The 19,571-nt window shown below is 46.6% G+C and overlaps 1 protein-coding gene across 3 annotated transcripts; it reads right to left on the bottom strand.

Moving 5' to 3' along the window:
* Window positions 1-414: 414 nt before the first annotated feature.
* Window positions 415-5,778, bottom strand: LOC119330981. 3 transcript variants are annotated; one of them, XM_037604132.1, is made up of 4 exons: window positions 5,423-5,778; window positions 5,145-5,323; window positions 1,650-3,242; window positions 415-1,008 (listed from the first exon to the last, which is right to left on the bottom strand). In XM_037604132.1, the coding sequence occupies exons 3-4, from the start codon at window positions 3,028-3,030 to the stop codon at window positions 692-694; spliced, it is 1,698 nt and encodes a 565-aa protein (XP_037460029.1). In that variant the 5' UTR covers window positions 3,031-3,242; window positions 5,145-5,323; window positions 5,423-5,778; the 3' UTR covers window positions 415-691. The 3 variants fall into 3 exon arrangements, with proteins under 3 accessions (XP_037460029.1, XP_037460031.1, XP_037460030.1); XM_037604134.1 differs by lacking the exon at window positions 5,145-5,323; XM_037604133.1 differs by lacking the exons at window positions 5,145-5,323; window positions 5,423-5,778 and adding an exon at window positions 3,924-4,192.
* Between the last annotated feature and the right edge of the window lie 13,793 nt (window positions 5,779-19,571).

The raw sequence follows: 19,571 nt of genomic DNA on the forward strand, positions 1-19,571 counted from the left end.
CTCTTTGTGTTTCGACAGCTTGGCCGCCCTTTGTTGCTGCTGTCTGCTGGAAGCTTGCTTCTTAAGTTCTAAGCGAGAGGGGGCAGATTTGGTGCAGCTATGTTGAAATTGTGATTGGCTTGCTAATTAGTACTAGGAGATTACAAGAACTCCTTGCCGTCATGTTTGTATGTTCAGATGATTGCTGTACCTTTTCGCAAAAACAAAGAAGAAGATGATGATTGTTGTACCCAGTGAACATGAAAAAACAAGCACGAAAGCTCTAGCAAAGCCACAATACCCTGAAGAAAAGGCTAATCCACGACATGCTGTCTGAAGATAAAACTAATTCACAGTAGAATATACTACAGTTTATGTCAGGCACACACTAATAATAACTTGGAAATTCAGCAGGGTTTCAACAACACAACAAACTTGGTAATCCAGCAGGAGTTCAAGAAATTCAGCAGGGTTTCGACAACATAACAAGCATGGAAATTCAGCAGGGTTTCAACAACATAACAGACCACGACAGTACCAAGGGAGTGTCACTAGTGAGCATCCGATAGATTACTGCGGCACACCATTACAACAGCATACACACACATTTTTTTAGAACGAAGACGTCAGATGGGTCCGGCTTTAACGCATACACACACATACATATAACAAAACGGGAGGAGAGGCGAAAGCATCAACTGAAGGCCGTCACTCAGTGGCAACCAGCGGCCTGTTTCTGCGGTCTGATCCAGTCGTGCAGCACCATGGTCACCCTGTCGTGCTGCTTCACGGAGGTGCCGTGCAGGAGCGGGGCGGCGCGGGCGAGGACGCGGTTGTAGTGGACGTACTCCTTCTGCCGGAACCTCTCCTGTTCAGGCGGCGTCATCTCGTCCCACTCGGCGTGCAGCTTCTCCGACAGGCTCCAGTCGATGTTGTACCTGGTGGCGCCGAAGCACGTCTGGCTCAGGACCCGCCTCGCCAGGGTCTGCAGGTTGGGCACGCGAGCCCCGTGCGTCGACCACCATTCAACTGCGAATGTCGAGTGAAGCGTGGTAAGAAGGTGCGTAATTCATGTGGTATGATATGAACGGATGAATGAAATGGTGATCATCTCAGTGGGTGTAAATGTTTGGGTTTGAAAGTTGAAGTGAAAATGGAAGAAGAGAAGGCTCCTGTACAGTTTAAGCAGACCATATACCCCAGTTTGTAACTTGCAACAAACTAAGCAACTATGTTGACAAACTTAGCCTGATGCAGAGAAGTTGATCATTCTACACGTTCATCTGTAAACCTTTTAACTTCTCTACTACTCCCTCTGTCCCATAATGTAAGACGTTTTTGCAAGCACGTCTTACATTATGGGATGGCGGGAGTATTTATTTAAACAACCATGTTGACAAGTTAGGCTAATGCAGAGGAGTTGAACTTTGAATAGAAGTGCACTTATGACATGATATATTTGTGCCATGTTCACATGCTAACTAAATATGTTGGCGCACTGTATGTTATGGTGCACAAATGCACATATCAGATTTGGTGGAGGACCTCAGACACTATTCCAGCTCACTCTTAAGATTGGAAAAAATCAAGTACATATGACACATAAAGGCACTACCGTCAGTGGCTTGTTAGGGAGTGGTCATTTTGCAAGAGGTTAGGGTATAGCTTACTTTGTGGTAATTCCATGATTTGCTGCATTGCTGGATCTGTGTCGAAATAGCCCAACTTCTTTTCATACACTTCCAATTGTGCAGACGCTTTTCTGGCATTGTAATGAGCCTTGCCCAGTTGGATTGTACAGGCCGCGATGCCGCTGCTGATCTCAGCATCAGGCTGGAATCCAGCTGTGTAAAAGATCCTTGAGTTTAGCATCTGACCAGCAGCATGGAGGGGACTATGCAAGTAACCATCCCATATCCTGTCAATCATACACCAATAGAACTCACTTTCATCTCCAACATTGAGAAATATCTCTTCCTTTGCTCTATCCATGGCTTCATACAAGATACCCATCGGACAGATATCAGATTCCAGTTTATACAACACACTAACAAGTGGTTTTGTAACCTTCACGATTTCAGCAGCAGCATGCCAAAATTCATCGTCTGTCTTTACTATACTCTGGATACGCTCGAACAAATCAAGACAAGCCCAACCAGAGGGAACCCATTCAGGCGAGCTGATCATCTGCACCAGACCTACTCTTGCAGAAACTAACCTCTCTAATGTGATGAACACTGCCACAAATCTCAGATAAGAACTGCTCAAAATCTCCTCCTGAACATATCTTCCTTTCAGTTTCATTGGCAGTGCATGGCCATATAAAAACCTTGTAATTTCCCTTGCCTTCATTAGGACTTCACTGACATGCTCGAGCGCTGCTATTTTCTCAAGCAGAAGGTTGATGCAATGGTCAGCACATAGCGCGAAGAAAAAACTGTCATATTTATTTAGCACATACTGCCGTGCCATCTGCATATGGGGTGACACGTCATTCATGACAATCTGAACAATGTTATGGGCACCAACATCATCAACCACGCGAGAAAGCATTGATTCTAGCTCATCCAAGTCCTCAGTGATTTCAGAGACGTCAATGGATCTGAGGAACTGCGTACCTTTGCTGCAGTGCACCAGGACACTTACGAAGCTTTTGTCACACTTGCTCTTCCAACTATCCACAATTACAGTGCAGCCACTTGTTTGCCACTCTTGCTTGAGTTCCTTTGCGCGGTTCTCAGTTTCTCTTAGTTGCTCCTGCAGAACAGCTTCGTACGTAGGCTCAGGTGCAGGTTTGGAGAAGAACTTGCCTATTGATTTTGCTGACGGAGAATCGAAGTAATCACTTGCCTCAACCTTGGGTTTCAGTTGACAAGAATTATATGTGATTTCCTTGGGTTGCCTCAAATCCGGTAGACAATGAAGAAAGCAGCGGTTATTGGACACAGTTGGTTGTAGCTGTGGTTGCTGGACTTGAGCAGATGGAAGGGCTGGGCTTGTGTGAGGAACCTCATCATGTTCATGCTTCCGTTTCTTCATTTTTCTGAGCATCCAAGCTTTCTCTTCTTGCGATCCACAAGTGAACTCCTTAAGCTTGTGCTGACATTGCCCCTGATGCCTGTTAAATGGTGCTCTAGGCGGTTGTAACTCGAAACCACCTTAACGCAGTAATGGCAGCTCACTCTGCAACCTTCCTCACCAATGGTTTTGCCATGCCTTTCTTTTCCACGGTTACTTGTCTGAGGATATTGTACAGAAAAAACCTGAAGGAAAGCAATGGGAGATACTTCAGTAATGCAAAAATTAAAATGTCAAATTCCCAAAACATTAGTGCAACATTTCACCAATGATTAGATTTCATATGCTTCCTCTTAATGACAGCACATGATGTCAACAGAGAAGACTGTGATCCAACTAAACACTGTACCTTAGAAGTTTATAAACACAATATTACTGGATGAAACAGTTTGTTCTGTATTTTTTTTCCCAATAAAGAACAGTTTGTCTATATAACTCTTGAAGAAAAACACATAGAGGCGTGGTCAATGGTTCATAGTATATTTACCAGCAGACTGGAGGCATGAGCTTGTTCACAAGTTACAAGTTCATTATCACCAGGGCAACAAATCTTTGGGCACCGATGCGATGAATTAACAGTAACTCTAACGGGGCAGTGAACGATTGGCCATTTTCACCATGGTACACTCCAGAAACATGTAACTTCAACTAGATTAGACAGTTGTTCCTCGCAAACAGTCTAAAATTTGATGTTTACAATCCTGAAGGATTCAAATGAACCATACGAAATAGGCCGGTGTAAATAAAAGGTTAACTATTTCGGTACTATCCCACAGGACAATTGGAGTAATATGTAGTTTTTCACAGACTAGAGATGTGGTATAAGCATAAGACTGCACGATGATCTTACAAAGCCAGTAACATACCCCCTTTCAGCCCTCTGATACCCAGCCACAACAAAGAGCAGATCCGGAACCCTCTCGCTACCCTCTCTCCATCCATCCCGAAGTCCAGCGGCGCCGTCACCAGGATCGGAGCCGCCGTCCACCTCCACGCCTGACTTCATCCCAGCTCGCTCGCTGCCGTGCGGCCCCGTCGGCCGGCGGCACGGGCAGCGGCCGGGCCCTGAACTGTCGGGCGTGGTGGAGGCCCGGTGGAGCGCGTCGGGTTGCGGCATTCGGCCGCGAGGGGCGCGGTGGTGCGCGGATTGGTGTGTGTGTGGGGTCCCGGTTTCCTTTAGTAATAGTAACGGGGTAATCTGGTTTTCGCTGGGTGTTTCCTAATTAATCAAGAAACTTATCTTTTTTTTCTTAATGAATGTAGAAATCCCGTCATTCGGAAAAACAATACCCCTCTGAAACAAATGGCATGCAGTGAACTCTTTTTTCCTGATACTAGAATAAAAAAATTCATAGTTTTAGCATTTCCTTAGAATCGGCTCAAACCCCTTTCAAAAATGTAACATTACGCTGCCCAATTCATAAAAAAAAAACAGGAAAATCCTAAAATGGAGAAAGGGGAATTCTTCCTGGCATGCTCCAATGCACACCCTCTATGCACAAGAAAGCCGCAAATGACTTTGACTGTTTGCCATTTCTAGGCATTGACGAGACGACGAGTTTTAATTGAGGAAAGGACACTCAGTGATGGGTGGGTGGGTGAAACAATGAAGAACAACATTTCATTCTTTTTACCTTGACATGTTTTTAATAGTTAGATCAGCAATTATTCCCGAAATCACGGTCACCAAAAGAGGCAACACAAACTTCGGTGGATTATTGGGGCAAACCTCGGTGAACCGAGCATGGTTCGAAAGAGAATCCGACTGGGGTGGATGTGCACTAGAGAGACATTGGAAAACAAACAAAGATAGGCTCGGAAAAAAATGTGAAACCCAAGTGAGATGGGTGTTGTGTTGGATACATGTTCCCTTGATTGGTTACTTCAGAGAACTTCATTGGCATAAACACATAATTCGAAAGAACACCTTGGGATAATCCTAGCTCTTAATGTTGCACTTGAACAATGAGATTTTCAAAAAAAGCCTGAGAAACATGCATTTAGTTCTAATATACTCCCTAGAAAAAACAGAAATGGTATCAACAAAAAACTTTTATGCTCCTCATGAACAAATTGCTTTTCCTTACCTTTGACTTTAGATCTCGTCTTCTCCGTTCCAAGATGTAAATGATGGCCTAACAGTGGGGCAATGGATGTGGTGCGTTGGAAAAGGGTGAATGGTGTGGCGCGTCTGCGGCTTGCTATAATCCTAGTTGAATATCTTAATGCATGTACTGCACTTGAACAATGAGATTTCCATGGAAGCCTGGGAAATATGCATTTAGTTCTAATATGCTCACTAGAAAAAAAAAATGGTATGAACAAAATCCTTTATGCTCGTAGAGAATACATTATTTTTTCTTACCTTTGACTTTGGATCTCGCCGTCTTCGTCCAAGATGTAAAAGGAGGATGGCCTGGGCAGCGACTGTGGTGCGTCGGGAAAAGGGTGGATGGTGCAGTGCGTCAACGCCTTGGAATACCACAATCTCACCTAGGAGGAAAACATAGATGATGGATTTACGAGGGCAAACATGTCCAGAGAGTGGAAGTGGCAGCGGTGGATGGAGGAGAAGATAGTTAGATCTGGACAATGTTCATGGTTGCCGGTGGAGGAGAAGATAGTTAGGTCTAAGGAGTGGTGGTGGCGGCGGCGGGTGGAGGAGAATATGGTTAGATCTAGACAATATTGATGGTTGCAGGTGGAGGAGAAGATAGGTGGATCTACATAATGTTGATGGTTGTGTTGTGTGGGGGGAGGTGGCTTTATAGTAGTGCGGTTTGGGACTAGGGGTGTGACCGCGATCCACGTGATGCGGGGTGCGGGCCGTCGGATTGGAGATGGGTGACAGAGAATGGGGTAAAGGGGGTGGCGCGGATAGGTGACGTGGCGGGGGAGGCGTGTTTCTTTTCTAAGGGTGAGGCAGGGTGTGGGGATGCGAGGAAGTCATGCGTCTTGGGTAGGTGGATGTTAGTTGGGATCGGGCTTTTTTGGATGGATTGCTTTTGCGCGCAGCGTTGCTCGTTGTCGCGAATTTTGGATGGATATCTGGTCGATGGGCCCATGAGATGTGTGGTCGTGACGAGACTAGTGCAAAGGCATAAACTCATATTATTACTAGGACAATTTGGAAAGCGTATTTCTATGTTCTCCACAATCAATTGATACGAGGGGTGCTTCTTTCAGGTATTGTATAACACGCCTCAACAAAAAAGTACTCCCTTTGTTCATCTATTTTCTAGTTGTTTCTCAGCAGCGCCGTCACGCCACACAGCACCTCGACTTGCCCCCAGGGTCTCAGAGCGTTAGCGACATAGACGCCGACGTTTGATGGCAATGACGCCCCTCCTCTCCTTGTTGTGTTGCGTTTCATGGTCGCTGCTGCACTCTAGCTTTTTCTTTCTAATCAGCGTGTGAAAGTGCATTGCTGCACTAAATTGTTTTTAACATCTATTACAACTTCATTTGTGTTTCTAACCACATGCTCTAGTGTAAACATCACTGATTAAGTTAAAGTGAAGCATGGATGGTTTTTCCCTCTCTTATTGAAAAAGGAAAATCGGAGTGCCCAAGAAAAGCGGAGTTCGATAGTGTTTTTCTTATTTCTTGAGTCTTTAGGGCAGCCACACTATTAAGAGGGGGTGCATCATAAAAACATCTGGGGAATCAACTTACTTTCTCACATTGATCTGAAAAGTCTCACAATGCAAAGCTTCTGTTCAAGCGAGAACTTCCGGGATGGCCGGAACTTCCGGCGACCGGAAGGTTCGGCAGGGGTCCGAGAAACTTCCGAGGTACCCAGAGAAACTGCTCTTTTTTGCAATCTCTCTGTGTAGCCCGGAACCTAGCCGGAACTTCCGTCCGCCGGAAATTCTGGGTCGGCCGGTGTCGTGGTTCTAAGTCTGACAGTAGAATAGGCGGTACGTAAGAGGAGGCAAGATTCTAGCTATGATGAGGTTGTGCACGCAAGATTTACGAGTTCAGGCCTTCTCGGAGAAAGTAAAAGCCCTACGTCTCGGTGCCCGGAGGCGGTCGACTAGATTATGCGTGAAGTTACAGGGGGTGCGAACCCTTGTCCCAGAGGAGGGGGGTGGCTTATATAGAGTGCGCCATGACCCCAGCCAGCCCATGTTATAAGGAGTTCAATGTACATTAAGGTGAGACGTTACTGGTAACACCAGCAATAAAGACCAAGATTACGAGTGAACGCCTGACCGTTGCCATCCTAAGTGACTTTAGATCTTCTGTACTCCGAGTGGTTTCTAGTATGGTCAAGTAATTATATCTTGGTCGAATGGAATTGGGTTATCCGAGTAAAATTGTTGGTCGAGTGGGTTGCACTCTGAGGTCGTTTCAGTCGGTAGATGTTGTTGTCCTTTGAATGTCTTTGACTATAGGACAGTGTCCTTGGGAAGGGTGTCTAGGTCAGGCCTATTACCCTACCCTAGGTACATGTCATCTTCATTAGCCCCCGAAGGGAGATGAAGTTGGAGATGGTTCCGACCTGATTTTTATGCTTCAGAGGCATTTTACTTGGGTCAGCGAACCATGCTGAACCTTTAACTTCATTCTCAGCCACCTTGGTCCATTCAGGGTTTGTCGAGTGAACTTATACTGATGTGCTTCGACTGTTGGAATGGTACGAAATCTTTGGCGCAACTGGTTGCACTGTCGTTCCCGGATCTTACGGGATTCTAAATTTGGAGAAGCGCGCAGGACGGAGGGCACCGCGGTAAACGGAATGGATTAGGCAGGATTTACTCGATTCTCGTGCCGCTTTTTTTGCTACGTACCGAGCGCATGACTGTTGCGGGATTTGATAGGATTGCTTGGGCCCACACATCAGCCACTCGGAAGTGAGCCCATAAAAGGCATTGAGGCCGATGCGTTTGCACAGTGTCCCTTATTCCTCTTCCTCCTCCTCTGCTTCTCCACCGTGCCCTTCTCCGCTCTCAACGCCGCTGCTTTGCCCGTGAGCAACCCACGATGATGGGGAAGGACAGGACAACGGCCCTGGAGCACGCCAAGAAGGCGACGGCGGCGGCGAAGTCGAAGGGCAAGAAGACGAGTCGGGGGTCATCATGAAGGTCCAGATTGCCGCCCGACTGGGTTCAGGGGGACTGGATCCGGTCTACAATTCGACAAGAAGATTTGGATGATATGGAAGCAGGGGCTTGATTGCCCCTGGACCTGGGAGGCTACCGAGGAACGAACTCGAGCCGCAGCCGCAAGAGGGTGAGTGCGTCCTCCTTGCCACTCATGTCGACCGTGGCTTCTCTTTGCCTCCTCATCCTTTTTTCTGATGTTTCCTGAACTTTTTCGGAGCCCAACTTCACCATTTTTATCACAACACAATCACATATCTTGCGGCATATGTCTTTTTGTGCGAAAACTTCTTGGGTTGTCGACCGCACTGAGGTCTTTTCAAGCACATTTTTACCTGCCGCTCTTAGTATGTGAAGAAGGCCAGTCCGACTGATGGTAAGACCCGAGTGATCCAAATGTGTGGGGGTTTAGGGATCCAGATGAGAGGTAGGAGTGCTTTTCCGATAATGACTCTTCCTGATTCGGTTAGGGGATGGTAGTCGAGTTAGTTTTACTGCAAGGATGTTCTGACTCCTGGTTGCCGGTCTTCCTCCCTTCACCATGAACAGAGTCCACCAACCTCCTTCGTTGCTCAAGTCCCCAGAGGAGAAAGCTGAAGTGTTGATGCTAGTCGACCGAGTAGTTCAGCTGGTTCGTGACGGCGTGACTGGTATGGACTTGTTGGAGGTGTTCCTCAGTCAACGCATCCAGCCTCTCCAGGCACGCGATCATCCGATGTGGATGTACTTGGGCTCAAACGACACAGCTCGGATCCACCCGGAGGAGGTTGACAAGAATACAGTGGCATAGTGGCTGCAGAGCATCACCGAAAATAAGGACAACCCTAGGGGGTCCCGAAGAGTTGCGCCATTCGACTCCGAACATGAACCGGACAAGGTCTAACATTTGATACCAAGTGTCTTCTAATTCTGACTTGCAGTTATCCTCGAATTTTGACTGACGTCTGTTTGACTCTTTATCTTGTAGATATACACTGAAATGTATTCAATGCCGAACGGGGATCTGTCCCAGGAAGGAGAAGCGAGTGCAGACGAAAGCACTCAGTGGCAATCAGGGGACTTGGACGAAGAGGAGAGTGGCGATTCAAGCAACAGCGAAGAGGTCGAATCACCTCCCCACTCTGAAAGACATTCCAAGCAGACACACGATCCAGCAGGTGGACGGGGCAAAGCAGTTACGTCAAGTGTGCAAGCCCCGAAGCGCACTCGGACATCTACTCCCGAGGCGACCGAAAAGGCTCCAAAGCATCCCAAGGTTGCACCTGCAAAGCCTCGGAAGGCTCTTCCTAAAATGAAGGTGGATGTTCTTGTTGCCTCTGCGTAAGTACTTTACTTTATTTCTTTTCTCTTGTGTTGTTCGGAAACTTCTGTATTCTGGTCGACTCATTCTCCAACTTGGTCGAGTGAGTCTTGAAAACTTGTAGTGCTACTACTTATGGGACTTCCATTTACAAGGACGAGGATGATGAGGAGCGGTCACTTCCAAAGCAGGTATGACTCCTGCCATCTTGCCTTCATTCTATCAATTGATTTATCGGTCGACTGAATTTTTGTGGTCGAGTCTTTTGCAGTGTCACAGAATGTTATTGAACTTCTAGAAAACGATGAAGATATGCCCCAGAAGCCTACGGGAAGGAGGGGCAGGACCTCAGGCAGGGGGGTGCCAGCCAAGAAAGCGTCCTTGAGGACTCTAGCGCCAGAACCGGTGACCCAGCAGTCCAGAGACCTTAAACGGGCCTCTGTTACTTTTGCTGAACCTGTGTCGACTGCGCACCCATCAGCGTTGACTGTCCAAGTCCCTGCTTCGTCTGTACAACTCCATGCCTCGGATCCTCAGGCTGCTGTGACTGCCCCATCAAGTCCACTTTTCGTTACCATCATGTCCCGGAGAATCCAGTGAGCGCTGCCAAGGAAGCTATACACTGAGCAGGCATTATGATGGAACGGATGAAGACGGTGCATGAGGCCAGTCAAGCTGCTTATGATGCCAGCTCAGCTCTCCAGACCAACGTCCAGGTTAGTTGATTTCCGACTGACCTTTATCTTGCTGCTTGTTCTGTTAGGATATGCTACCCAAAAACCTTTAATGTGCATCTAGTGTCAATCTGCACCTTGCATCTGTACACCTACTAGGTGTTTCAATTTTTGCTGAGTAGTTTTTTCACTTGAGTCGACTAGGTTGCGTCGATTGTATCTTTGAACTAGTGGGGGCATGCAAAGTGCACCCACTGGGTGTAGTCCCCGAGGCCACCATCAAATGTTTGATTCAGCGAGGGTCTTTGAACAGAATACTTCTTGACGGTTCTTCCACTTTGGCTGGGCGGACCATATCGAGTGGAATCTGGACCAGTGGGGGCACGCTGAGTGCACCCACTGGGTGTAGTCCCCAAGACCGCAGTCGACTGCTGGCAGTCATCTATGGTCTGAGAATAATTGTTGTTTCTTTTTTTGTCGACTGGACGGACCAAGTCAATTGAAGAATCGAACCAGTGGGGGCACGCTAAGTGCACCCACTGGGTGTAGTCCCCGAGACTACTATTGAATGTTTGATTCAACAGTAGTCTTAGAACTCTTTTTTTCATAACGAATCGAACTTGTACTTTATTGCCCGAAGGCGACCAATCTTTGACTTTGTGGACCGACTGCAGAGATCTTGTGAGCTCGGGGCTCGGTTTGCTGATTTGGAGAAGAAATAGATCTAACTCAACCTTGACCTGGAGTTAGCTAAGAAGAACTTGCAGAAGGCTCAGGATGAAACTGCTGGTATGGGAGGTAAAAAACTTGTCGACTCTCTCTTGATATCTTTTTCTTTCTTCCTTCTGATCCGAGTGTTATTTCCTTTAGAAAAAATGAGGCAGGCTCTAGAGAAGAAGGATCTTGACCTTGCGGCCACAAAAAAAATGATGCAAGATAAATCAGAACTCACCGACCAGAAGCTGGCTTCAGTCGGCAAGTTAGAAGAAAATAATGCCAAGCTGAAGGCTGCCCTTGACGAAGCCAATAAGGAAGTGACGCGGCTGAAGAAAGACAAGGGGACACTTAATGACAAAGTTGAAGGCCTCACTTGGAAGAGGGATGAGCTGTAAGCTTATCTGGGAGGACTCGCCAAGAGACTGTTCCGTATGCTTGAAGGTACTTTCCCTTGTCCAACTGATTTGTCGCTGCTGACTTGTCATACAGTCGTCGACTCATCATTTCACTGTGTGCGCAGAATTCTGCCAAAACTTCGAGGAAGTGACTGGTCGAATTGAGACGAGCTTGGACCCCATCAACTCTCCTGTTAAGGATGAAGCTGCTATGAACGTGCTCCGACTGGAATCTCGACTTGCCAGCACCATGGACTACCTCACGCGACTGAAGGTGGCAGTGTCACGGATTGATGCGGCGCTCTGGCCAAGGGTGACATTCCAAAATGATCTCGAGTCTCCGATGACTCGACTCAACGAAATCCCCGGTCGAGTGTAGGAATGGAAGAAGTCATCCGCCCGGTGCGGTGCTAATGTGGCTCTGTCTGTGGTTTGCATCCATTGTAAAGAGGCCAAGGAAGAGAAGCTAGCAGCGCTCAAGGTTGCCAATACAAAGAATCTTAACTTCAAGTCTTTCATGGAGATCTTCTGTAGGATCGAAAGTATGTCTAGTGGGGGGGGGGGTGATTAGACTACTTGACCAAATAAAAATCTATCCTTTTCCCAATTTTAGTCTTTGGCAGATTTTAGCTAACTTAGCACAAGTCAAGCAATCTTAACACAATTCAAGCAAGCATGTAAAGAGTCTATGAGCAGCGGAAAGTAAAGCATGCAACTTGTAAGAATGTAAAGGAAAGGGTTTGGAGAATTCAAATGCAATTGGAGACACGGATGTTTTTGTCGTGGTTCCGATAGGTGGTGCTATCGTACGTCCACGTTGACGGAGACTTCAACCCACGGAGGGTAACGGTTGCGCGAGTCCACGGAGGGCTCCACCCACGAAGGGTCCACGAAGAAGCAACCTTGTCTATCCCATCATGGCCATCGCCCACGAAGGACTTGCCTCACTAGCGGCAGATCTTCACAAAGTAGGCGATCTCCTTGCCCTTACAAACTCCTTTGTTCAACTCCACAATCTTTGTCGGAGGCTCCCAAGTGATACCTAGCCAATCTAGGAGACACCACTCTCCAAGATGTAACAAAAGGTGTGTTGATGATGAACTCCTTGCTCTTGTGCTTCAAATGATAGTCTCCCCAACACTCAACTCTCTCTCACAGGATATGGATTTGGTGAAAAGATGATTTGAGTGGAAAGCAACTTGGGAAGGCTAGAGATCAAGATTCATATGGTAGGAATGGAATATCTTGGCCTCAACACATGAGTAGCTGGTTCTCTCTCAGAAAATGTGTATTGGAAGTGTAGGTATGTTCTGATGGCTCTCTTCACAAATGAAGAGTGGGTGGAGGGGTATATATAGCCTCCACACAAAAACTAACCGTTACACATAATTTACCAATCTCGGTGAGACCGAATGGAGAAACTCGGTCAGACCGATTCAGCAAACCTAGTGACCATTAGGATTTTCGGTGGGACTGAGATGCAACTCGGTAGGACCGATATGGTTAGGGTTAGGGCATAACGTAATCTTGGTGTGACTGATTACACAAACTCAGTGGGACCGATTTTGGTAATAAGCTAGTTGGTCAGGTAAACTCTGTGGTACCGATCGCTCATTTTGGTGGGACCGAAATGTTACAAAAGAGAAACAGAGAGTTTACATTGCAATATCGGTGGGACCGATCGCTCATCTCGGTAGGACCGAAAACGTTACGAAGGGAAACAGAGAGATTACAACCCCATCTCGGTGTGACCGAAATCCCTATCGGTGAGACAGGTTTGCCTAGGGTTTGTGGCAGTGGCTATGACATTTGAAACTCGGTGACGCCAGATAGAAAGAATCGGTAGGGCTGAGTTTGAATTTTGGTTTAGGTCATATGTGAATGTGGGAAGGTAGTTGAGGGTTTTGGAGCATATCACTAAGCACTATGAAGCAAGAACCTCATTAAACAACACCTCATCCCTCCTTGATAGTATTGGCTTTTCCTATAGACTCAATGTGATCTTGGATCACTAGAATATAAAATGTAGAGTCTTGAGCTTTCAGCTTGAGACAATCTTTTTGTCCTTATCATTTTGAGGGGTCCACATTCCTCATCTATGCCATGCCATTCATTGAGCTTTTCCTGAAATATTAATCTTGGAATAGCATTAGCTCAATGAGATATATGTTGTTAGGAATTACCAAAACCACCTAGGGATAGTTGCACTTTCAATCTCCCCCTTTTTGGTAATTGATGACAACATATAGATCAAAGCTTCGACAAATGATAATAAGAGTGAAAAATATTGTCGCTTTGAGAAGTATGTGAAAAGCAAGAGCTCCCCCTAAATTTGTGCATAGTTTATGATTTGCTTTGGACTGCAAATGCACAAAGAGTTAGGCTCATGGGTTACTCTTCCATGTCACATACATCTTGGTGGAGCGCTCAAAATGATAATAATTAAATACATGCACTCATCACCAAGCAAGTTGAATGAACATATAGGGATAAAATGATAATATCATCCAACAAGCATTAAGGTAGCATATGATCAAACACATGATCATCCAAGTATCACACAGACAAAAAGCATCTCAAACACGCAAAGCAAATAAAGTTCAACCACGAAAGCAGGAGAGAATAAAAAGCAACGCTCTCTCTCGAAGCCTATGATCTATACATTTTTCTCCCCCTTTGGCAACAAGTTACCAAAAAGTTCCTAGAAAATGCATAGCACTAAATCGTCTCTCAAGCTTGGTCTTCAGGTGGTGGTGTCCAGATAACTTCAAGAACGAAGGCTTCAGTCATAGTAGATGGAGCTGATGGAGTAGGTGCTGGAGCTGGTGGCACAGAAGCTGTAGCTGGTGCAAATGACGTGGCTCTGGTGTCTGGAACAGGCACTGCAGCAGACCTTTGAGCTCTAGGCACTCTGGCAAATGCATCAGTGGTTGTCTTGCCCTTCTTCTCCTGCATATCATCTTGAAGTTGCTCCACAACAGACTGAATCTCAGTTACCTTCACATCCAAGTCATAGAATTTTTGCTCCACGATTCTTTCCAGGCTCTCCTGGTTTTGAGTCAGGGTGGCCAGTCCCTTCTCAATCCTCAGAGTGGATGCAATCAGGTAGCCAAGCTGATCTTGCTTGCTCTTCAGGAGATACTGAGATGCTTCTTTAGTAGTTGGCATCCTTGCAGCCTTTTCAGCTTTTGCCTTCTCCTTCTTGGCTTGTGCGTGCACAGAAGATGGTTCATCCTCATTCATAACCACAGTGTTGTCCTCGAAGTCTGGATAGATAGGCATGTGCTCCTTGTCCAACAAATATGTACCAGTGCCCATCTTGGAGTTGATCAGCTCCTGGTCTGTGGGGCATATCCACAACTCCTCTTCTGATCTGCAGCTGTCCTCTTGATAGTTTCAACTATTAGGCTCATGACTTTGAACTTCTGTGGGACATCAAAGATGTGAAGCAAGTTAATTTCATGGCCTCTGATCATCTTGTGATCACCTGACTTTGGCAAGAGAGTGTGCCTGAGGATCCAGTTGATGGTTGGCAAGCCTGACAGAAGGTAATGTACAGATCCAAACTTATGTGTCCCAAGAGCAGCATCTGGGATCTCCTTGTACATGTGTGCCATTGTGTTGTGATCCTTCTTCCTATTGGCATAGACATCCAAGTCATCTTCACTCTCTTTTGGGGCATTGATCAACTTCGCCCATTCAGCAACCATGGACTAGTACCTTGTACCTTCGGACATCCAAACAATCCTTCCATCTGGGTAGAAATGAGTTGTGGAGTAGAACTGCATAATGAGCTCATCATTCCATTTTTTGAGCTTCTGAGCCACAAAATCATCGACTCCACAAGCCTTGAAACTGTCATGTACACCTGGATAGTGATCCTCATTCTTCTTGATGTAGTCCCAGTCGACCCATCTCATGTCACACACTATGGGCTTCTTGTCAAGCAAGATGGTCTCATAGAAGTCCTGCTGTTCCTTTGTATGGAACCTATAGTCCACAGCAGTCCTCCTCCTGGTGGCATATGGATCAAACTCTCTCCATAGCCTCAGACCCGAGTCCTTCCTGATCTTCATGTTCTCAGCAACTGGATGAGCATCATTGTGATCTGGGATTTTTGGCTTCAGCTTCCTCAAGACATGTGACTCATCATATTCTTCTTCCATTTCAGCTTCAGGCACTGGGGCCTTGTTCTTTTCCTCAGCAGGGATGTTCTTGGTGCTCCTCTTCGGTTTTGGCTTTGGAGCTGGAGCTGCAGCCTTTGGAGCAGTCTTAGGCTTAGATGGAACAGCCCCTGCCCTGGTGGCATCACCCATAAGCTTCTGAGCTTTGGGTGCTGGTGCATCTTCTTCTTCTTCTTCTTCTTCTTCTTCTTCCTCTTCAGAATCTCTCATGATAGAGGACCTCCCAAGCACTCTAGCAATGGTATTTTTGACCCTCTCCTTCCTCTTCTTCCCTTCTGCAGCAGCCTCTTTGGGTTCAGATTCCAAAGGGACTTGAGTAGATGCTCTGGCCTTAGACATTGGAATTCTCTTTGCAGGCATCTTGGTTTTCATGCCAGGCTTAGTGGCAGCAGCAGTGCTATATTCCTTCTTAATCACTTTCTTCTTGGAAGTGGCCTCATCCTCAACTGCCACATAGTCTTCACCCTCAGATTTAGAGGTCTTCTTCTTTCTGGCCCTGGTGGCAGCTTTGGGTAAGTTGCTTGGGGTGCTCCTGCTACCATCATCTGAACTGCTAGAGGGACTAGTGCCCTCACTCAGGTGAACCTGCTCCTCTGACCTGTTCTGGCTGTCACTCTGATCAGACATATTGCTAACACTGACAGTAGACCCTGTGAATAGATATAGATGATATATAGTGGATGAGCATCACAAAATGCAGAGGTTTTTGCAAAAGAATGAGTCAAAAACTTAGTTTTAGTTTTCCACAGAAAGCATTTCGGATCAACCGATTTGTAAACTCGGTGACACCGAAGCAGCTATTGGAACCTAAACTAGTGAACTCGGTCAGACCGAGTCACAGTTCGGTGGCACCGAGATGTTGGAAATATGCCCTAGAGGCAATAATAAAATGGTTATTATTATATTTCTTTGTTCATGATAATTGTCTATTGTTCATGCTATAATTGTGTTATCCGGAAATCGTAATACATGTGTGAATACATAGACCACAACACGTCCCTAGTGAGCCTCTAGTAGACTAGCTCGTTGATCAAAAGATAGTCATGGTTTCCTGACTATGGACATTGGATGTCATTGATACCGGGATCACATCATTAGGAGAATGATGTGATGGACAAGACCCAATCCTAAGCATAGCTCAAAGATTGTGTAGTTCGTTTGCTATAGCTTTTCCGAATGTCAAGTATCATTTCCTTAGACCATGAGATTGTGCAACTCCCGGATACCGTAGGAGTGCTTTGGGTGTGCCAAACATCATAACGTAACTGGGTGATTATAAAGGTACACTACGGGTATCTCCGAAAGTGTCTGTTGGGTTGGCAGGAATCGGGACTGGGATTTGTCACTCCGTATGACGGAGAGGTATCTCTAGGCCCACTCGGTAATGCATCATCATAATGAGCTCAATGTGACCAAGTGGTTGATCACGGGATCATGCATTACGGTATGAGTAAAGTGACTTGCCGGTAACGATATTGAACGAGGTATTGGGATACCGACGATCGAGTCTCGGGCAAGTAAGTACCGATTGACAAAGGGAATTGTATACGGGATTGATCGAATCCTTGACATCGTGGTTCATCCGATGAGATCATCGAGGAACATGTGGGAGCCAACATGGGTATCCAGATCCCGCTATTGGTTATTGACCGGACAGTCGTCTCGTTCATGTCTGCGTGTCTCCCGAACCCGTAGGGTCTACACACTTAAGGTTCGGTGATGCTAGGGTTGTTGAGATATAAGTATACGGTGACCCGAAAGTTGTTCGGAGTCTCGGATGAGATCTTGGACGTCACAAGGAATTCCGGAATGGTCCGGAGGTGAAGATTTATATATAGGAAGTCAAGTTTCGGCCATCGGGAAGGTTTTCGGGGTAATCAGTATTGTACCGGGACCACCGGAAGGGTCCCGAGGGTCCATCGAGTGGGGCCACCTATCCCGGAGGGCCCCATGGGCTGAAGTGGGAGGGGAAACAGCCCCAGATGGGCTGGTGCGCCCCCCATGGGCCTCCCCTGCGCCTAGGGTTGGAAACCCTAGGGGTGGGGGCACCCCACTTGGCTTGGGGGGCACTCCACGCCCCTTGGCCGCCGCCCCCCTTGGAGATGGCATCTCCTAGGGTTGGCGCCCACCCTAGGGGTCCTATAAATAGTGGGGGGGGGGGGAGGGAGGGCAGCCGCACCCTAACCCCTGGCGCCTCCCTCTCCCTCCCGTGACACCTCTCCTTCTCGCAGTGCTCGGCGAAGCCCTGCCGAGATCGCCGTAGTTTCCACCACCACACCGTCGTGCTGCTGGATTTCCATCAACCTCTCCTTCCCCCTTGCTGGATCAAGTTGGGGGAGACGTCTTCCCAACCGTACGCGTGTTGAACGCGGAGGTGCCGTCCGTTCGACACTAGGTCATCGGTGATTTGGATCACGACGAGTACGACTCCGTCAACCCCGTTCTCTTGAACGCTTCCGCTCGCGATCTACAAGGGTATGTAGATGCACTCCTCTCCCTCGTTTCTAGATGACTCCATAGATTGATCTTGGTGATGCATAGAAAATTTTAAAATTCTGCTACGTTCCCCAATAGTGGTACCAGAGCCAGGTTTATGCGTAGTTTCTATGCACGACTAGAACACAAAGCAGTTGTGGGCATGGATTTTGTCAATTTGCTTGCTTTTACTAGTCTTATCTTGATTCGGCGGCATCGTGGGATGAAGCGGCCCGAACCGACCTTACACGTACGCTTACGCGAGACTGGTTCCACCGATTGACATGCACTAGTTGCATAAGGTGGCTAGCGGGTGTCTGTCTCTCCCACTTTAGTTGGATCAGATTCGATGAAAAGGGTCCTTATGAAGGGTAAATAGAAATTGGCATATCACGTTGTGGTTTTGGAGTAGGTAAGAAACGTTCTTGCTAGAAACCTATAGCAGCCACGTAAAAACTTGCAACAACAATTAGAGGATGTCTAACTTGTTTTTGCAGCATGTGCCGTGTGATGTGATATGGCCAAAAGGATGTGATGAATGATATATGTGATGTATGAGATTGATCATGTTCTTGTAATAGGAATCACGACTTGCATGTCGATGAGTATGACAACCGGCAGGAGCCTTAGGAGTTGTCTTAATTTATTTATGACCTGCGTGTCAACATAAACGTCATGTAATTACTTTACTTTATTGCTAAAGCGTTAGCCATGGTAGTAGAAGTAATAGATGATGAGACAACTTCAAGAAGACACGATGATGGAGATCATGGTGTCATGCCGGTGACAACGATGATCATGAAGCCCCGAAGATGGAGATCAAAAGGAGCAAATGATATTGGCCATATCATGTCACTATTTGATTGCATGTGATGTTTATCATGTTTTGCATCTTATTTGCTTAGAACGACGGTAGCTTAAATAAGATGATCCCTCGTAATAATTTCAAGAAAGTGTTCCCCCTAACTGTGCACTGTTGCGAAGGTTTGTTGTTTCGAAGCACCACGTGATGATCGGGTGTGATAGATTCTAACGTTTGAATACAACGGGTGTAAGCCAGATTTACACACGCAATACACTTAGGTTGACTTGACGAGCCTAGCATGTACAGACATGGCCTCGGAACACGGAAGACCAAAAGGTCGAGCATGAGTCGTATAGAAGATACGATCAACATGAATATGTTCACAGATGTTGACTAGTCCGTCTCACGTGATGATTGGACACGGCCTAGTTGACTCGGATCATGTTTCACTTAGATGACTAGAGGGATGTCTATCTGAGTGGGAGTTCATTGAATAATTTGATTAGATGAACTTAATTATCATGAACTTAGTCTAAAATCTTTACACTATGTCTTGTAGATCAAATGGCCCACGCTAATGTTGCCCTCAACTTCAACGCGTTCCTAGAGAAAACCAAGCTAAAAGATGATGGCAGCAACTATACGGTCTGGGTCCGGAACCTGAGGATCATCCTCATAGCTTCCAAGAAAGATTATGTCCTAGAAGCACCGCTAGGTGACGCACCCATCCCAGAGAACCAAGACGTTATGAACGCTTGGCAGTCACGTGCTGATGATTACTCCCTCGTTCAGTGTGGCATGCTTTACAGCTTAGAACCGGGGCCCCAAAAGTGTTTTGAGAGACACGGAGCATATGAGA

Source organism: Triticum dicoccoides, chromosome 7A (assembly GCF_002162155.2).
Source record: "Triticum dicoccoides isolate Atlit2015 ecotype Zavitan chromosome 7A, WEW_v2.0, whole genome shotgun sequence".
Classification (NCBI taxonomy): domain Eukaryota; kingdom Viridiplantae; phylum Streptophyta; class Magnoliopsida; order Poales; family Poaceae; genus Triticum; species Triticum dicoccoides.

Bases quoted from the DNA above. Each gene is read 5' to 3' on its own strand.
- LOC119330981 (XM_037604134.1), bottom strand. From the start codon at position 3,030: ATGCTCAGAAAAATGAAGAAACGGAAGCATGAACATGATGAGGTTCCT. The intron at 1,009-1,649 runs GTAAGCTATACC...CGACATTCGCAG, and splicing joins AATCATGGAATTACCACAAA to TTGAATGGTGGTCGACGCAC.